Below are 20,227 nucleotides of genomic sequence, written 5' to 3' on the forward strand. Positions count from 1 at the left end.
GGAAGTTGTAAGAACTCAGAGCAGTAACCTACTGCCCCAAATAGTCAGTAGGTGAGTGAGAGGAATAGGCTTAAAAGAGCTGGATCCACACGAGGGGTGAAAGCTGGAATCTGTACAGCAGCAGATAGAATGAAGCTGAATCCACACGAAAGGTTAAGTCAAAGTCTGTACAGCAGGCAGAATGGAACCAAATCCACACGAAGGGTTAACGGCTGAAGTCTGTATTATAGCAGAATGAAGCTGAATTCACATACATGGTTAATGACTACTACAGCAGCAGGCTGAATGAGCAGCAAACAAACCCCAACAGTGGTAAGCTGGATCTAGGAAAGTGTTGCATTGGCTATTGGAGGAGTGTGGGAGGTGACTTTTATAGGGAGTTAATTGGTGGATGATGTCACGTGCTCAGAATAAGCATGATGTAGCAAAATATCTCACCCAAGATGGCAGCCTCCAGTACAGCAGACAGAAATCACGATTTGTGCCAGGATTGAGAATTCTGCATTCTGACAGGAGGGAAATGCATGGTGATATGATACCGCCGAGTGGTGTAAACAGGGCTAAGACCCCAATTCATGACATATACATCCCAAGTAGCTTTACATATAAATAGCTTTTCTTCAACTGTTTAGAGAGTCTGATTTTGGAAATATTAGGTAGGATTCAGGAGTTTAAGGTTAAGCAAATACCAGTTAGATAAAAATGCCCATTTAACTGTTTTTCCGATAATACTTGGATTTTTCTTTACAAATTAATTAACCCTATCATTCTCAGGTTTCTATGTTGAAACTGCACTTTAGGTGATCCTATCATCAATGGTTGAAGTGGTGGTGTATACTGTGGTATGCCATACCGCCACTTCTACCACTGCCTTCATTGTAGAACTATCAAATGTAATTCACCTACATTCTCATCACATTTTTCAGGACGGCATCTATAAATTTCCACTCCAACTACTACCCACCATCTATTATTTTCAAGGATAACATATGTGTGCACATTATTGGAAGATAGGTATATATATTAGGTAATGGGAAAAAAAAAAAAAAAAAAAAAATATATATATATATATATATATATATATATATATATATATATATATATATATATACATACATATATATACATATATATATATATATATATATATATACATACATATATACATACACACACACACATACATATATATGTATATATATATATATATATATATATTTATACACACAAGTTAACCCGTGCATGATACTCATGCATTCTAGTCAAATCACGCTACTTAAGGTGTTAAAAAGGTTCTTGTCATGCATTTGGGCCATAGCCCAGGCCTCAACCACCAACCACTCCCCACTGTCACCCCCGGCAACCACCAACCACTCCCAACTGTCACTTCTCCTTCAAGAAATATATATATATTTTTTTAAATCTTTATAAACACTTTTAACAATTAACAAATTAAATTAACAAATTAAAAACATCTTAGTATACCAAATTTCAGCCCTTTCTGATTTTTTTTTCCACACACACTAAGAATTTAGTAGGTCAGTGTATAACTCCGCCCAAGAGGTGGCGCTGCAGCTTGGTTTTATATTTTATTCACACACACAGACAGACTAACACACGCCACTAGACATTTATAATATATATATATATATATATATATATATATATATATATATTAGTATATATTTATATATACACATCATATATGGTTTACATCAGCTGCACCCTAAGTGTGGGACAAGCATCAATGTTGGAAGGGCTGATTGCTTACAATGTCAAAAGCAGCAATTTCAGGAGGAACAGCAGTCAGTTAGAACGCATGCATAAATTTATGGACACAAAACTGCGGCTTTACGTGTGTATTTTGAAGTAAAGATATGGCAGTCGTCATCATTATTAGTTGCTAGTATTAAACCTATAACAGTATATAAAAAAATGTGTGTCACCCCTAAAATAGATAACCAGAGCCAGTGCTATAGCTAAAACAGGGGGACAACAAGCAAGGTAAGGTCCCCCCTTGCAAAAGCTACCTGAGCAGACTACAACATGGAGACCCAGCATAAGGTCCCCTCTGTTTTAATGTGAAATCATCCCAGTCTGGTCAGTAACTCGCTATCGTACTAGTTACTTATTTTAGGGGCACACTTTTTTCATTTATTCTTTTTCTTTTTTTTTAAACAAAGATACATGCTGATGGTCATCATTATCAACATGTATCTTTATTTCAGGCTTTGGGGGCAGAAAAAAGATGCGCCTTCTAAGATGCCTACTGTATATAGCATTTCCAGGGGGTGTACTACACGTGTGCATGTCTCTACTGTACATAGCTTGCTCTTGCATGACCTCAATCCACCTATCTAGGTGTAGGTTACTCTAAAACTCAAAATTCTACTATGTTTTACTGCAAAATGGATTTTGGAGGACCGCACTGCTCCACCGACATGGAGGAGCAGCAGCTTCACTGATAAGAAGCTGCTAGCTGATGCCCCTGTATGCCAGCTACTGATTCTCAGTGTGCAGGCTTCATGGGATAAACAGAAACCCTAGTGATAGTGCCAGCCCTGACTGATGTAAAGCAAACATTCACAAATTAATGCATCTATTAAAAAATGTTCTGCTCATGCCAATTACTTTTTTGTTTTGTTACTAAGATGCTTCTATGTATTATGATTGTGCAGTATAGTATTTCATTGCTTTGTGCATCATTTTAAATAAACTTAATACACTACACATTGGAACTCTCTTACTAGTTATGCAGAGCTTATAAATATGATTTAGTTAAATAATGATGAGGATTAAAATGACACACCTTACACATTGCTGGAAGCCAAGTAACAGTCATAGAGGCAAATATTTGTATATTCTGCTTGGAAGAACAGGAATATACACATACTTTACGTGATAGGTTTTTCACTCTTAAGTTTTCATTACTATACCCCAGAAGAAACAAGATCATAAAAAACAAGGGCAGTATCAGGGAGGAACATAGAGTTACCATACTTCAAATATAGTGATTTCCCATTGAAATTAGGGACTGTTGATAGTTATGCCAAAGAGACAGAAGTAACAATTTAAAAGGTCAAATCAAATTGGAGAGGTGGCAATTACATAGCCAAAGTTTCCAGAGAAGAGACTAAGTGGATATATGGCATAGGATCCCTTGCACCACATGGCCTCAATTTGGATTTTGACCTGGGGAGCTTCCTGGAAAATAAATTAATTAGGAATGTCTATTTGCCTTATACATCTATCTTTGCAGCAGTCTATATAAAGTACCAAAAACAATAGGGGACCAGTCCCCGTTGGAGGTACCATACAGTGTCAAGTCACCTATATAAGTAGTGTACATAAACATATAGGCAGAACCCACATAAATGAGATTGCCTAAAAGACACTATGCAATTATATATACTGTGTATATATATTTTTATTCCACCACAAGTGACACTTATTTTTGAAAGTTCACATGTACATACTGTGCAGATCAAGTCTCTTCAGATCAATGCACATCCTACCCCCCACATCTGAGAAACGCAAAAGTCGGTTTACACACATTGCAGAAAATGCTTATGCTCTCTCTACATATTGAATAAATACCTAATTTTTTCATACAGCTATCTATAACATTACATTTTGCTACAAGATGTCTATAAGCATTATATGGATGAACTTTAAAATACCACCTATATTGACTCTTATAAACAGAAACCTCTTCGATAACATACCGAGATCTTTTCATCAAGATCATCTCATTAACATCCACAAATCAACAAGCTCCCTATCAGCACCTCCTATCTCCAGGAAACCACCAATCAGCGACTGAGAGGAGAGATATTTAAACGTGCATGCTGACTAGGGACTCATATTGACATATCTCTGAGGAAGACTCTTTATGTGAAGTTAAACACGTTGGATACTTAATTGTTACCCTCTCAACTTTCATTTCATGAGACACATTATATTCTGCTGCTAAGAACTACGTGCCCAGCTAAATTTGCTACCCATACTGCAACCCAGGAACAATCCCTTGCTTGCGGGATATAAGCAGCTGCAGACTGAGAAATAGACAGCTGCTACAAACTATAAGTGTCTTTACCCACTTCTTGGGGCCGTTCAGTTTGCAACGTTGGTTACTAAAAATTAAGCCATTTGGGACATTAACGAAATATATCTAAGGGACCACAAAGATCCTAAGAAAACCAAAGACTGTCACCATTCAGAAGCGCATTTACCACCTCGGTCTGGAATTGTAGATTGTAAAAAGACTATTTATGCTATATGGATACACACACTGTTAGTTAGAGCTCACAACATTGCCTATTACAGATTATATAGGTATGTGTCATATAATTTCTGGCCAGACCTGCACGTGTTGTATTTTATTTGTACTGAAGTACTATAATGTAAAAAATAAACACTGCTTTCATTTTTATACCATTGTATATTGTACTATACAAAGACTACACAACCGGTGGAGGTCCAGGGGATATTACAAACAGTCTTTAACATTGATGGTAGGGATACCATTCATTCCCCAAAGGCAGCACCACAGGTTTCTCATTTATATCTTATCAACTATAGACAGACAGTGCTGGGTTTTTCTTCCAATGTATGATTTAACATTTAAACTTTTCAGCTACCAATTACTGATAGTTAGTTAATATGCTATAACAAATTCATCTAGCAAAAAGTGTGAGTCAGTGTTTACTAACAATTTCTTTGCCAACAACAAAGCGAACATATGCACATAGAAATCTACACTTACAAAAAACATTTATTAAAACATATTTGCAGTCTGTTGAATGCCGATTTGTGATTTTATGCAAGTTCCCCAGACCATCATTTTTATAGCCCCCTTTTTCATGAAGGTCTAGGCTTACCTGACAATGGAACATAACCTCAATGTGGAGTATCCAATATGCTGCAATGTATGCACAGTTATAAGTGTAATGTTGCTAGGAATCATGGTGCAAGCAAAACAAGGAGGGAGGGGTTCTGCAACATATCTTGCCTAATATGTTGACTTATGATTCTTTATAGAGCACAGGCTTAAGTGCTTAGTAGGACATAGATTTGTTTAAATAGTAAGTACTTGTTTGGCCTCTTTCAATTCCCTGTTCTGGTATTATACTGTATACTTATAAGGCAACCTAATCAAAACAGAACTTTTAACTATTACAATACTACTGACATAAGAGTATGTTGGATATCACTGTCCCTTAAATGTATATTACAAGCCTGGATCACTTGGTCTATATTTTTCATCCCAGTTGAGCAAAGTTCCTTGTCTAAATGAGAATATACAAACATTCATGTTTATTTTGCACTTGACTTTGAGTCAACATATTGTTGATATTTTTTCTTCATTAACTTGGCCCTACAGATTGCACACACTTATTTGCTTTTATCAGTTTAATGCCTTATACAATGCAAATAAATATTGTTACTGGGGATGATTTAGTGTATTTATGGGGCATAATTTTGCACTTAACACAAAATTAGACACAATGCTCATGGGCACAACTTGCATCAGCATTTTGAGCTGCACATATCACTTATATCACTTATAGAGGTAGACCAAAGGCGTTCATATGCAAGTACAGTAAGGGTGTACAGGTAAAGCAGGCCCCACTGGGATGCATCTTACACATCTTTGAAACATGTTTATTACCAAATCTAAATTACAAAAGCTGATACAGTTTTTGATGATAATAACTGTATATTTGCTATGGTTGCATCTATACTGTATTAAGGTTACATGTATGTAATGATACGTGTAACTCAAAATACAGACAAGGAAATGTAAGTGTGCAGATGCATATTTGTGCATACATAAATGGGCAACTCGTGGGCAATATCACTCACACAGTTGTCAATCAGTTAAGCGAATTCAGATTGCTCCAAAATAAAACCTTAAATGCTCATTTCTTTACATACTGAGATATGCAAATACAGCACAATAACCAAACACCAAGTAGTGAGTGAGTACACTGCCTCTAGCATTTTTGCTTTCTTTGACTATTGCTCAGCGCCAGTATTTCTAAGGCGTGAATCCACAAGTGGATTTGTGAGACATTTTGACTGCTCTACCCAAAGTATGGAACTGTCAGTATTTATCAGGACTACTTTTCCTCCTGGACCTTCCACTCTTACTGCATAATGTATCTGATTTCAAAACTGCAGGTTATATGCAAAGTGGGTGGAGTGCTTAATACTGGTGATATAGTTTTATATTAATTGATGGAGGATTACATATATTTACAAAACTTTATATATTCTATATGCTACATTTCAACTCTGATTTAAAAATGCACTTAAGTGGATTATTTATATGTTATATTTTATTTTATTTCTGTGATGTATTTTGATCATGTGTTTCATTAATTAAAGTTAATAAAATATATATTCATTATTTTCAACTTTACAATGTGATTTCACCCTGGGATTTACTATCATGTTGATACAAGCATAAGGTAATATTGATTTTAGACAAACAAATAAAACTAGTCTATTTGAATATAAAATCTTTTATGATGATATTTGTGTGTGTATATAAACATATAACTTTTGAATGATTCCAATAAATTATGCAATTATAACTATAAATGGGTGGATTGTAATTTTGAGTACTATTTATTCATTTCTTCTTCTTTTTTTACTTATTTGATTACCTTCATGTGGCTAATTAATTCCCTTTATAATAGTTATGTATGTTATATAACTTTAGGATTGAGCAGTCTTTTGTTCCCTTTTCTTTTCTATATATTTTGTTCTATCTATATGGTTTTTGCAGTTGACTTTCCTCCTCTACTTTGGAACATGCATGCTCATCTCTACACATAAGAGCTTTTTAGATTATATACACATGTGGTTGTATCGACTTGTTCGAGGCTTGTGGTGGTCACTATAGTTGAAACTTTTGAAGCTGGGTGCGAGCACCCTTTAATTGTAATTTAATAACAGTTTTAACAAGAGCCCACCTAAAGGTCTAGTTTTTGACATGGTATTTACCAACTTCCTAAAAATAGATGTGAAAGACAGATTGTTATTACAGAAGGAATCTATGTTAATGAACAATGTAGATGCTGTTGGATTAAATAATTAATTAAAATTAAAAATTTCCTTAATTGGTCTCTTTATGTTGTATCACCACTGTGGTAAAGATAGGATTTATTTTTGCTCCAGGGGTCAGATATATATGAGATTAAACATAAATGTAGAAATTAATAAATATATTTATTGTTGGTACTTGGGATATTCACACAACAAAGGGAAACATTGTTTTGAGAGCAATAATGAACATCTAAAAAGGAGTTCATTCAATTTTTTAAAAATGCTTAATAATAGTGCTTTAAACGCCTATACAAGTATGTGAATTAACAAAAAGTATACATTTAAACAATTTAACCATGCAAGGGCATAACTATCACAGTTGCAGGGAATGTGGCTACCAGACCAGCATTCCCATGGGGCCTAAAACATAAGTGGGTATAGCACACTATATATCAATATGTATTCCTTTTTAACCAGTGGTCAAAGTGTGCCCCATCACTTTAATTATGTGGGGTGCCATTGACAAAATTTAGACTTATCCAGGCTCAGAAGACAGTAAACCCATTTGTGTTCCAGATTGGAATGCATATGACTTTGGACATGCACAGTTGCTGGCCTCGATCTATAAAAGAACTCTACACACTACATTTCACGAATACTGGTCACTAATTAATATGTTTACCCCAAAAAGGGGTGTATGGCACATAGCATTTATGACTCTGCACCTAAACACTAGTGGCACAAATTATAAACGAAACTGCCCATTTGGCAAACCATCCACCCATCAGACTTCTAGAGGTAGCTCATATTCAGGAACACAGAATGTATGTGCATCTAACTTATTTATTTATATTATTTTACTCATTTTTAACCTGCATTCTCTATATGAATTGTTTCAGTTGCTCAATACATTGTAAGGTATTTTTTATCCACATATGTGAATTACATTTGTAGTATATAGATTGGGAGTTATAGATTGCATATATTATTGGACCTTTTAAATTTTGTTTAATCAACAAAGGTACTTCTATTCTTCCATTCTCTGTAGTGCAGTCCTTCAGTTGTGCATTATTATTATTATTGTCTATTTATGTAGCACCAATCATATTACACAGCATTTCTCCAAGAAAATGTAATTATTCAATTGGGTCCCTGCCCCATTGGAACTTACAGTCTAATTCCCTACCGTAAGCAAGTACACACACACATACAGTCAAGTTCATAAATATTGGGACATCGACACAATTCTCATATTTTGGTGTCTATGCACCACCACAATGGATTTGAAACCGTTGTAATTCCTACACGGTTCACCTGATTTGGATGTAAATACCTTCAAATTAAAGCTGAAATTCTGCAGTTAAAGCACATCTTGTTAGTTTCATTTCAAATCCATTATGGTGGTGTATAGAGCCCAAAATATGAGAATTGTGTCGATGTCTCAATATTTATGGACTTGACTGTATATATCTTTTACACACAAAATGTTCCCAACCCAGTGCTACAAATCTTAGTCAAAGTGATCAGTCTAAGATAAGATTCTTATTCATTTTCTAATAGTACATTTTGACTCAATATATATGGTGTGGAAAAAAAACTACACTACTTGTTATCTCTTGTTTCTCTGTTACACACACATAAATATAGTGCTCAAAGTGTGATGGTATGGCATATCGGTACTTCTTCTCCCGACTTCTTCACAGCCGGGGTCGGCAGTAAGTTGGGGAGCACCATGCCTCAGAGTCGCTTCCCTCGGCCTCCCGTTTATCCACCAGAGCTACATTCGGCGGACGGCTCTGTTTCTCCTGCCTTCTCCATTCTCACTGACTGTTGGGCGTGACATCATCCCGACACAGTCAGTGAGGAGTGGCGCAGAGAGGAGCCATAAGGCCGAAGAAAGGAAGTACAGGAAGAGAAAACAGAAGAAAGAAAATCATAGGAAGGAAAGTAGAGAATGGAGGGGGACAGCATAATAAAGGAAAAACAGGGTGATGAAGGAGGGCAAAATGTAATTAGTGGGCAAAGTATTAAGAATGAGGACACAGTCGTGGCACATATTCACAACGGATGGAGAGGGATCCAGGCTTATCCACCCCATCGATCCCTCTAGTTCCGAATAATGAGAGCACCATGTGATCATCATCTATTTATATATTGGAGCTTACAGTCTAAATTCCCGAACATACACAAACACAGACCGAGAAAGACTAAGATCAATTTAATAGCAGCCAATTAACCTACTAGCATGTTTTTGGAGTGTAGGAGGAAAAGCACGGAAACACAGGGAGAACATACAAAGTCCACACAGTTAAAGCCATGGTCAGGAATTGAACTCATGATCCCAGTGCTGTGATGCAGAAGTGCTAACCATGGTCAAAGTGAAATGTACAAGTGGAGGTATGTAAAATGTAAGAGAAAGGATATAGAGCCCTGGTTGGAATTGATCCAATGACACCAGCGTTGTAAGACAGCAGTGCTAACTACTGTGTCACTGTGCATAAACAGATGACTAGTTAGTATTTCTGTGCCAGAAACTGCACCTGGTTTCAAATAAATCTTATGTAACACCCTGCCTGCCACCCAAATTATTGAGACATTGCACTGTACCACCAAGTTACAACACCTGCGTCCCTCTGTGTAATATTAATGTGTAGAGGTAAGGCAGTACACCTCCTTCTCTTGCCTGGCTACCTCCTGGGCAAGGATGTAAATGACCAGAGGGTTCCCGTACAGAGAGGTTATTTTTACAAAGTCTTTTTGATGATGTTGGGACATAGGTAATGTAACTTGGGGGTGCAGTGCAATAAGATGTCTCAATAATGTGGGCACCAGACTATCTTTATATTGCAAAATGAACTCTTTATTTACACTCACTCCTGCACATTCTTAAACTGCAGCAGTGATAAAATAGATATGTACAGTTCCTATATATATCTCCTGTCTCCTCCTGCACACTTCCTAATGGCTACATGGGCAATCACATTTAAAATGGTGGCTTTATAGCTCACATTCATCTCTCAGTGCAGTGTTCACTCACCCCTCCTCTGTGGGGGTAATATCTCTCAACCCTCCTCTGCAGTTGTAATACCTCTCACCCTTCCTCTGTGGGGGTAACGCTTTGCAAGTCCAATCTTTAAATCGACTTGCCAGATTTGGGCCTTAATTTCTCTAAAGTGGAAAAGAAAACCCCATTAACAGTAGATATTTACTTTACGCAAACTACAAATACTAAAACACTTTATATATTAAAAATGCTTTAGTCAAGGAATAAAGCATTTTTTACATGATTAAATGATTTTAGTCTGTTACCTGTTAACAAAATAGGTATTGCAGCAGTACAAGTACCGCCATAACACTAGTGCAATTCACTTGGGAAATGCAAAAGCCGGCGAATCTTACCATTGCCAGGGTTATTGCCGGCGTAGCAGCGTTATAAGGCAAAAATAATTAAAATCATAAGGCTGTGCTTACCCACCATCCTCATGTTCATTGCTTTTGGTAGAACACCAGCAAAATTTGACTCAGCATCCTATTAGGAACATTTTAAAGGGAAATAAATGTATGTGGTCCAGCCCAAGGTAGCCCACTATGGGACCAGAAGCCCCCCCGGCCTGCTCCTGTGAATGAACATGTATCGCTGCCCTCTGGTTAGAGATAGTAACCAGCAGCGAGCAATTTTTGAAGGGTTTTCAGTTTAGCAGCAGTTTTCACATTCGGGTAAGTCAGCACATTCCTCATACTCTATACTATATAACTATTATGGGGTACTAGTTGATCTACTTTTATATATATTAACTGTTTCCACATGTATCGCTTTGGTAAAACATATTGTTTACAAGTTGACTGCTCCTAGTTTCAAAGAAACCTTCATTTAAACCTGCACAAATAGCATATTGTATTTTAAATAAGAAATATGTGTGGAATGGTGGCTGTAAATTTTTCGTAGACACGCAAAAGTCGTTTTTGGTTTTCAATTTCAGTTCCGTCACAGCGTCTGCCAATAGTCTGCATAGTCGCCAAAATGTATTCAGTGAGAGCTAGAGCTTCCGAAGGCCGTTGCAGTGTTTATCGGGAGTTGTATTTCTTTACTCTAAACTCCATATTCAATGAAAAGGTACGTATGCAAAGGATAAACTACAACTTCCAGAAGGCTGTGCGTCACTCGCCGGCTTGTCAAACAGACTTAACCACTCCTTCCAATTTCAGTAGAACACCGGCTTGGAGATCTGTATTCGGTGTTCCACGCAGATAGTTGTCCGTGGCGGCTGTTGTTCCGGTCCCCTCTTACCATGCATCCGACTGTGGCTGTGGGCTTAGTATTCTTTGGTTGTTGCAGTAATGTGGTATTTTTAGAATGCTTAGCAAGGTGAGACAGTGGGAACAAAAGTCATTCATTAGTCAGCTGTGCAATTCTGAGCAGTTTGGCAGATGGTATATTACTTTCTGTGAGATATATATATATATATATATATATATATATATATATATATATATATATCCCATGGATCCCAATGCACTATTTCACATCCCTTTGTATAAAAACTATACATTGTAATTATTAGAGGCAAATAATTTGGTACAGTACTTGGATAGACTAAGTATAATATAATTTCAGTGCTGGCTATAGCATTGACATAGTTACAGATGCTAATTATTGTTTGCCTAAGATTTCACTGGCATCCGAGAAGTTGGCGAAACTGAGGAATAAGCAAAGTCAACAAAAGTAGTAATGAATAAGAATCTTAATTTGTAGTGATGAGTTAATTATAACATTACACACAGGTAAAATGCTTTTGTTATTTGTCACTTTTTATTGTATTACGCAGCCTCAATAGTGTCGTTGTTCTTGCCTCTATTTCTCTTCAGAAAATTCCCAGGATGTGGAAACATAGTGACTTTTGCACAGTTTGTGTTCATCGCAACAGAAGGCTTTATCTTTCAAGCACAGTTTGGAAGGAAGCGACCTGCTATTCCATTAAGGTATTGTGTGCTTGTGTCACTGTTGTGTGGAGACAATTCCCCATATTGGAAATCTTTTTATGCAAAATGTATTTTCCCCCTTTTTATTAAAGGTATTACGTTACTATGGTGGCGATGTTTTTTACTGTCAGCGTGGTGAATAATTATGCTCTGAACCTTAATATCTCTATGCCGCTACACATGATATTTAGATCGGTGAGTAGGATAAATAAACATGTTCCAATAATTTCTCCTTTCAACTGCTGTGTACTTTTTCTTAACAGTTTACAGACCTGTCCATTCCTACTAACAATCAGTTTACAGTATGTAGTGTTACACAAATGGTAACTATGTAAAAATAAAGTGTCATGTTTAATAGTGTCTTGACATTGTAAACTTTTCAGCTTTCCTGGTATTGCTAACTTTTTTTTCCCCTCACGGTCAAGAGACTATAATATTCAAGCTACACATCTTTAGCTATGATCTGCTTTTAAGTTATGTTTTTTTTTTTTTTTTTCTTTAGATATCTAATTGCCTACATTTTGAAAGTGTAATATATGAAATGTGATTCCAAAATGTGTGGTTTTATCCTGTCATAATCATTAGGTTCAACAGCAAACTTGTTGTGAATGAGTATTTTCTTGGCACTTATAACAGAATAATACAAATCTTCTAATCAGTGGCTGAGAACTTCTCATGAGTTTAAAAGCTCAAACACCAAAGCATGGTATGTCAGTTTTATGTGAGAATTAGTCAAACTACACACAGGAGCTTTACTTCCAATACATTGCTTACCATTCACACAGACTTTAGGTGTCTGCATTTCCCCAATCTTACCTCACCCTTGAAAATGGGTTATAAATATTAAAATACATTTGTTTTAAAAGTCTGTATTAGGGGGATCCAATAGACCATGAGAAGTAAATATATATATATATATATATATACACACACACAATCATTTCTATGGGTTTTTTAAGATGCAATCCTGATCTTTCTATGTGCTCTAGTTATATATGTAGCATCAGAGCCGTAACTTCAAATACTAGCCCCTGTATTCCGTCCCCTGGCTCTCACTTTTAACTAAATGAACCTAAACTACACAGAAACTGTGCCCCCCTTCAGCATTGCGCTCTGGGCAGTCGCCCCTATCGCACAGCCCTAGTTACGGCCCTGTGTAATATACGTACGTGTAATTGAAGTAGATGCAAATCGGTTAAGGTTTGAGCTGAAGTTTCACAGAACTTTGCAATGTGTTGTGAGCAACTTCTGAATTGTTTTTTAAGTAAAGGTACACTCAAAATGTACTAATCAGTATATTGTTACTGGTTTATTTTCACTGTAAACAAGTGAGTTTTGGCATAGAGCATCTTAAGTTATAAATATTTAAATATGATTTTAATACCTTACTTTTCCAACAATGGTACTTTCACTAAATTTATCATGGACTCTGCTATATCTAAGTGCCAAGAAACGTCCAAATACAGAAAATGAGACCCAATTCCAGCTGGAGCGACCCCCGCCAAGTATTATTATTGAAAATGGAGGGGATTTGCAGTGTTCATATTTAAGGGGGAAAACCAATTTGTTATTTTCAGTATTCTTTCTTTGGTTTCATATTTTACCTCTATTTAATGCTAACTTGCTGTTTTATTATCACCCCCTAGACTTGTAATATTTTATTACATTGGGATGTGAGTTATTTCAGTATATAACTTTTGGAAAAGTATAATTTTTTTTTCATACATGCTATTCAAAGAACTTGCATTCCATCAAGACAAGAGTTTAATATTGTAAACTTTTATTTTCTAGGGATCTTTGATAGCAAACATGATCCTAGGTATTATTATCCTTAATAAGCGGTAAGTACTTTTATCTGCATATCACACATGTGCCTTAAAATGTATACTTAGATGTTGATTTAACCAAGGAAAGAGATACTTTTTGGTAATGCAGTGTATGTGGACACTCTTTCTAACTAGTGTTTGCCCATTTCAGCCACACCCATTGCTAACAGGTGAATAAAGCATACAGCCATGTAGTCTTCATAAACATTAGCATGGGTGGTACTGAAGAGCTCAGTTGTCATGGTTCAAATACAAGTGCAGCTCAGGAGCCAGGATTGAGGTGAAAACACACAAAGTTTATTACTGAATCTGCAGGAATAAATACCGGGTAGATGGCTGATGAAGGTAAGTGGTAATATGGAGAGATCCAGGCAGCATGAAACCAAAAACACAGCAGAGGAAAGGAACAACAGGATGGGACAACAATAACCAGCCCTGAATGCTGGGAGAGACGGGTATAAATGAAACACACCCCGGTGCATGAGATGAGTGAAGCAGTGTTAACTCCTAAGGAACTAGGAGCACAACAGGCACAATAGCAGCACCTCTGGTGATCAGAGGTACTGCTGCTAACACATAAAATGAACACAAGTGATAAAGTCTGATAGTCCAGGAGGCAGGAGCTGCCAGGCAAAGCAGTATGCTGCAGGCAGATCATGACATCAGTAACTTTCAACGTGTCGCTGTCATAGGATGCCACCTTTCCAACAAGTTAGTTTGTCAAACTTCTGTCATGCTGGAACTGCCCTGGTAATTGTAAGTGCTGTTATTGCAAAGTGGATACATCTAGGAGCAACAGCAGCTCTGCAGCAAAGCGGTTGGTCATACAAACTCACAGAAAAGGACCTCCGAGTCCTCAGAGTGCTGAAGAGCAAAAAATCCTCTGTCCTTGGTTGTAACACTCACTATTTAGGTCCAAACTGCCTCTGGGAGCAATGTCTGCACAAGAACTGTTTGTCAAAGCATCATTTAATAGGGTGTCCATGGCCAAGCTACTGCACACAACCGCCAGATGACCATACTATGTCACACATCAACTCGAGTGGTGTGATGTATGCCACCATTGGAATTTTAAAGAGTGGAAAATTGTTCTCTGGAGTGATGAATCACACTTCACTCTTTGGCAGTGTGACAGACAAATCTGACTTTTGTGAATGCAAGGAGAACGCTTCCTAACCAAATGGGTACTGCCAAATTTTACTGGTATTTTGGTATGAGATGTTTTGGTGTCCCTATGCTTTTGGCCATGTGTTATGAGTCTAGTCCTGTAAAAATCCCATTGAATTGGGATTTTTGTACCTGGCAATAGATCCTTTTGCTTGTTGATAGACCTCTGCAGTGGGTAGAGGAACCAATCTGTGACAATTTGCCATTCACAATGGGTGTTTTCCTTTATTTGGACTTGGAATTGCTAAATTTTATGTATATTATGACAAATCTGTGTTCGTTAAAGCTAAAGTAATTTTTGGACTTATTCACTAATCTAGTATAATTTTTATAATTTTTAATTTAGTATAACTTTATTTTAAAAATGTAGCATTGGCCCTTGGGTTGAGGAAAGTATTTTAAAATCCAACTTTTATTTGGCATCTTTTGTGTGTGTTAAGCTAGGTACACACTACAGAAATTTCGACCAACTTTTTAGGCCGAGCAATTTTACATGCGATCGATTGTCTGATCGCTCGGTCCATGGACTGCATACACACTAGCCTTGTTTAGGCTGATAAACGGAAGAGCGGACGTCCCTTTAGCAACTTTACAGCCATGTTGTCGTGGGCAATGATTTTAATTTCGTACACACTGCAGCGACATTTTCAGGGAAATGTATGAGAAACCGGAGACATTAGCATAAAGGGGCGGACCCTAAACTATAGTCAACTCCCAAAACAGCGTAAAAACAGAAGGCTACCACTGTCCCTTCATTCATTCCCATTTGTAAACGTACAATGGCTACAAAACAAGAACAAGCAGCTGCACTTCTCATGCTTACTGTGGCAAGAAGAATGATGGTACGGAACCGAAGAGAAAGAAGGAGAAAGAATAGATCATGTTGGAGCAAAGAGTGGTTCAAGAGGAGAGACACGTTCTGCCATATGCCTCTGCTACAGGAGATACGGGACAACAACCCAGATGATTTCAAGAATTTTCTCCGTATGAATGATTCAACTTTTCAGGAACTGCTCCAACTTGTAACCCCTCTCATCCAGAGCGAGAACACCCATTTAAGGAGACCCATACCGCCAGAGCAAAGACTGGTGGCAACCCTATGTTTTTTGGCAACAGGGAGAACACTGGCAGATCTGAAATACAGCACGGCTATTTCACCTCAAGCTCTTGGGATGATAATTCCTGACACCTGTGTTGCTATCATTGAAGTTCTCGGTGACCAGTATATGAAGGTTTGTACAAAGCAACAGTATTTATTTAATTTAAAAATATCGTTTTACAAATTAACATCTTTAACGTAGTAAAAATACATTTAACTTGGAATGTGCAAATCAAAGATTGTTAGGACCAGCGCAACAGTTTATAAATGTTGGTAGTGCAAAATTTCACTTGTGTCCATACCAGCTGTGTCCCCAACGTAATGTAGCATCCTTACTGATGGTAATAGCGTGGATGTCATACAAGGTTGAGACATGCCGCTTTGTCCACCCATGGTCTGAAATGTGTGTACTTGTTGGTGTCTATGGTTAGTTGAGGAAAGACATGTGTCCGGCCACAAATCTTCAGTGGAAGCCCTACACATGATGTAGCACAGCAGCCGTTCCATTTCAGTTTGTATGTGCTTGCTACATACGATGATATGTATGTGCTGTTTGCAACTGTTGTGCCATAAACCAGTACCACCATTTCACTGTAATGCTACTTTTTTTTCACTTTTCAAATTCTACTGGAGAAGTTGAACGTTTCTATTGCTTTTTCCAGCAATAAAAGTTTTGCATTCACACTGTTGTTTATTTTGAGTATTCCAGACATATTGGGGCATATCCATTCTATAATAAATGTTATTATGGCTTTCATAACTTTCATAGTTTTGAAACTTTATAGAGGTTAAATGAGAAATGAATGCCAACATACATCCAAAGGGTAATAACCCACATGCTTTCTACACGTGTAACAGTCTACAGCCAGACAGGTGCAATACACATCGATACAAAACACAATGATGTGCGGATTCCGCACCACGTGGGACTGTGATTGACATCAAAAATTTACATACACACGCCCCCCAGGTCGAGGAAGTATCGGAGGATTGTCGTGGATCCGTCGGAAGTTCATACACACTACACAGTGGTAACGAGATTGGAACGAAAATATTAAACGGTACGACCAACCAAATGAGGCGAGAATCGTCCATTTGGGCAGACTTTCGACCATCGTGTAACTGTACACACTGACCCGACTTTTGAACGAATGGTCGAATGTCGGCAGTTTGAGCCGATTATTGGGGAAAACCGTGTAGTGTGTTTGTACCCAGCTTTACTTATTGTTCTCTTAAATGCTCTTGTATTGAATTCTTTATGTGAATAAATCTCTATTCTTTTACATATTGTATAACAGTGTTTAAAAAGGTATCCGCCCTCTTTTTAAATTCTGGATAATACTTTTCTTGTTTGTCTAATTTGCAGGTACAGTTCATCCAAGTACTTGTCCATTATCCTAGTGTCTATGGGGATCTTTATTTGCACATTGATGTCTGCAAAACAAATGGTAAACTTCAACTGTCATGTTTTAGAAGCATATTTGTCCATACATAAATTTTGCCAATGTATTTTTCTGAACACTCTTCACATGGTATATCCCCAGTTATGAGAGATATAAAATGATTACAAATTTAATTTTAAAGGGTAACTTCTCTCAAAAAGGACTTTGTAGTGTAATTCATAGCGTTATCATTGTTACAGGTGTTGCTAAAATTGGATAGTTTTTCGCAACATATTTTAAAATTGCAACAACAGTGAGTTTCTAGTGATTTCAGGAAAGTTCTATTTCGATTATCAGGAGTTATTCAAGCACACGGTAGTACCTGCCAGAATGACTTTAAGTTGGTAAAAATCTGTTTTGAGAGGAGTTAACCTTTTAAAGAAAATGGCTACCTCGTGCATTTATTTTTATAATTCTTACATACAGGTATTAGAATGTATAACTGACATCCCTTGCATCTTGCTCTGAGGCCCTGGAGACTAAGGAGCTGCTCTCAATAATGAGATGGACTGCATTTACCACTCTTGGGTGCACTATATAAATCTGTTCGCTACCCTCTACTTGTAAGAAGCAAAGTTACTGTTATCCTCTCCTTTACTGTACTTACATCAAGTGTACAACTACTGAATGTAAGCTCTCAGGATAAGAGTACCAGAAATTACACTCTATACCAGGGCATTAAAATAGCCTTTGTTGCTATCCCAAAATGTAAACTTCAAGTTGGCTTTTAATTAGTTTTTTGTTTTTTTAGTTATTGCAACCTAATAAGTCAGCCATAAATAAATAGACTGCTATTCACTCTTATTTTAGACTTCAGGTGGCGTCATAAATTTGAAAAACATTAACATCTTATTCAATTAGACTGTTTAATTTTTTATTGTTTTTTACACATTCAAGCTGTTTCCATGTCTTATAAAGATAAAGGAAGGATATACACTATAAATGAAAAAACTAAGTAACTACATATACATCACTGCCAGAAAGCAGGAAATCTGCAGACCATACTTTCTGCAACCTACTTAATGCAAAATTGCAGATATTCAAACATGTCTCGGGAAGCACTTTGCTGCACAGAATAAACATAGCAGCATGGATTAGTCTCACGTAGCAAGATTATTGGAGAACAGTGGAGGCAGGGTCAGGTACTTTTAATTGTTGTAATTAAGCATGCTGCAGGGGTGTGATTAGCTGTATTTGTCGACCAGACACTTTAGCAAGCTATACAGTTGTATTGCCCTTAAAATTAACATAATTGGCCTGCCATTTTGGAAGTGCCTGGCTGTTATTTCATGCCGTGATGTACTGTAATATTTGTATATTTAGGCAACATGCATTCATGTTCCTTAGAGAGCAAATTTAATTTTCAAGGTTGGTTTTGTTTTTTAGTAGATGTAGCCATCTTACTTTGTGTTACGGAAATACTAACCTCTTCTCTGGAAACTTGCAATTCCCAACCACGCTGGATAACTTTTTCATACTTATGCCAAAATAGATATATGCCAAATAAAATAAAAAAAATCCATCAGCTATTACAACTTATACAACTTGGAAAACCCATTTTGTTTATAGTTAATACAAAGGAAGACACAAAACCTACTTCTGTTGCCCTCTCTATCCTGTAGCTGTAGCACCTAGTGCTTCTCCATGTAGCTACTTCTGGGACTTTGTTGGGCTATGTGCATTTTGGGGGCATGAACCAATCTGAAGCCACAAGCATGGTGGTTGCAACTTCTTATTGGTCCTGCTTGCTCTATCTCTGTAGCTTTTTTTAAAATGATCAATGCTACCCTGTAGTGCAGCTTTAATAATATATACCTCCATTTCAGTTTTGTATTTATTCTCTTGCAGACAACCCATTCAACGTCCAGTGAAGATGAAGGGTTTGAAGCCTTTCTCTGGTGGCTTTTAGGTACGTACTGTTTTATGTTGCATCAAACATCTTAAAGGTCCACTAAACCTAAAAGTTATCTTCTCTAAAAGAGACCCCTTACAGGTAGATAGGACCACACCATTCTACATTTAGAGGTTACTGAACAGGCTGCAGACTGCACTGTGATATTTTAGCCAGTCCTTCTTTTTATTTTATTTTGACTGATGTTTGTAATAATGACTTGAAGAAAAACCGCTTGATTTCTTCACCACATGTGCCAGTACAGAATCAGGTTTGTTTTTTAACTGAGGCAGGACAGAAGCACTGTGTTTTTGTCACTCTTCTGCCTGGGTGGAAACAGTGGATCTCCCTCACCAAAACATAAGCACCTTTCTATCCACACAAAAACATTAATGGTAAATCTCTCAAATTTCCAATCATCCTTATTTCTCGAAGCAGTATGGTACACAACACATATACTTTTCTCATGATAAGCAAGACACTTTATAAACTGTAAAACACAGATTATTTTTACTTTCCATGGACAAATTGAAGGTGTTTTGATGCTTCTTTATTGTATTTTAACAATTTTTATTGACTAATAGCAGGTTGCTCATGTTAAGAACGTTTAGAGCAGTGATGTGCAAGAGGTGGCCATAGAACCACATGTGGTCCTCTGAGCTTTTACCTGCTCTCAAGAGCTCCTTCCTGCTTTGCCAGATTTGTTTATTAGAGCTTGTAAAACGTATTTAAAATGTCTGCTGATATGTTATTACAGAATGGTGTCTTT

General features: G+C 37.0%; 2 protein-coding genes across 4 annotated transcripts in view; one reads left to right on the top strand and one right to left on the bottom strand.

Moving 5' to 3' along the window:
- LOC142149984 (uncharacterized) overlaps positions 1–10,712 on the bottom strand; it is a 96,142-nt gene extending 85,430 nt beyond the window's left edge. The window contains exons 1-2 of one of the 2 annotated variants that reach the window (XM_075205259.1): positions 10,525–10,712; positions 10,091–10,221 (exon numbers count right to left, since the gene is read on the bottom strand). The gene's annotated coding sequence lies outside the window, so the exon portion shown is untranslated. Of the gene's footprint in view, positions 1–10,090; positions 10,293–10,524 lie in introns of those variants that run through there. The other variant, XM_075205258.1, reaches the window with a different exon arrangement.
- Positions 10,713–11,230: 518 nt separating this feature from the next.
- Positions 11,231–20,227, top strand: part of SLC35B4 (solute carrier family 35 member B4) — a 29,682-nt gene continuing 20,685 nt past the window's right edge. The window contains exons 1-6 of one of the 2 annotated variants that reach the window (XM_075208541.1): positions 11,231–11,419; positions 11,920–12,033; positions 12,126–12,228; positions 13,825–13,874; positions 17,492–17,573; positions 19,416–19,476. In XM_075208541.1, the coding sequence (XP_075064642.1) occupies positions 11,343–11,419; positions 11,920–12,033; positions 12,126–12,228; positions 13,825–13,874; positions 17,492–17,573; positions 19,416–19,476 (487 nt within the window). In that variant the 5' untranslated portion in view covers positions 11,231–11,342. The remainder of the gene's footprint in view (positions 11,420–11,919; positions 12,034–12,125; positions 12,229–13,824; positions 13,875–17,491; positions 17,574–19,415; positions 19,477–20,227) is intronic. The other variant, XM_075208543.1, reaches the window with a different exon arrangement.

The sequence above is a fragment of the Mixophyes fleayi genome, chromosome 4 (genome assembly GCF_038048845.1).
Source record: "Mixophyes fleayi isolate aMixFle1 chromosome 4, aMixFle1.hap1, whole genome shotgun sequence".
NCBI lineage: Eukaryota > Metazoa > Chordata > Amphibia > Anura > Limnodynastidae > Mixophyes > Mixophyes fleayi.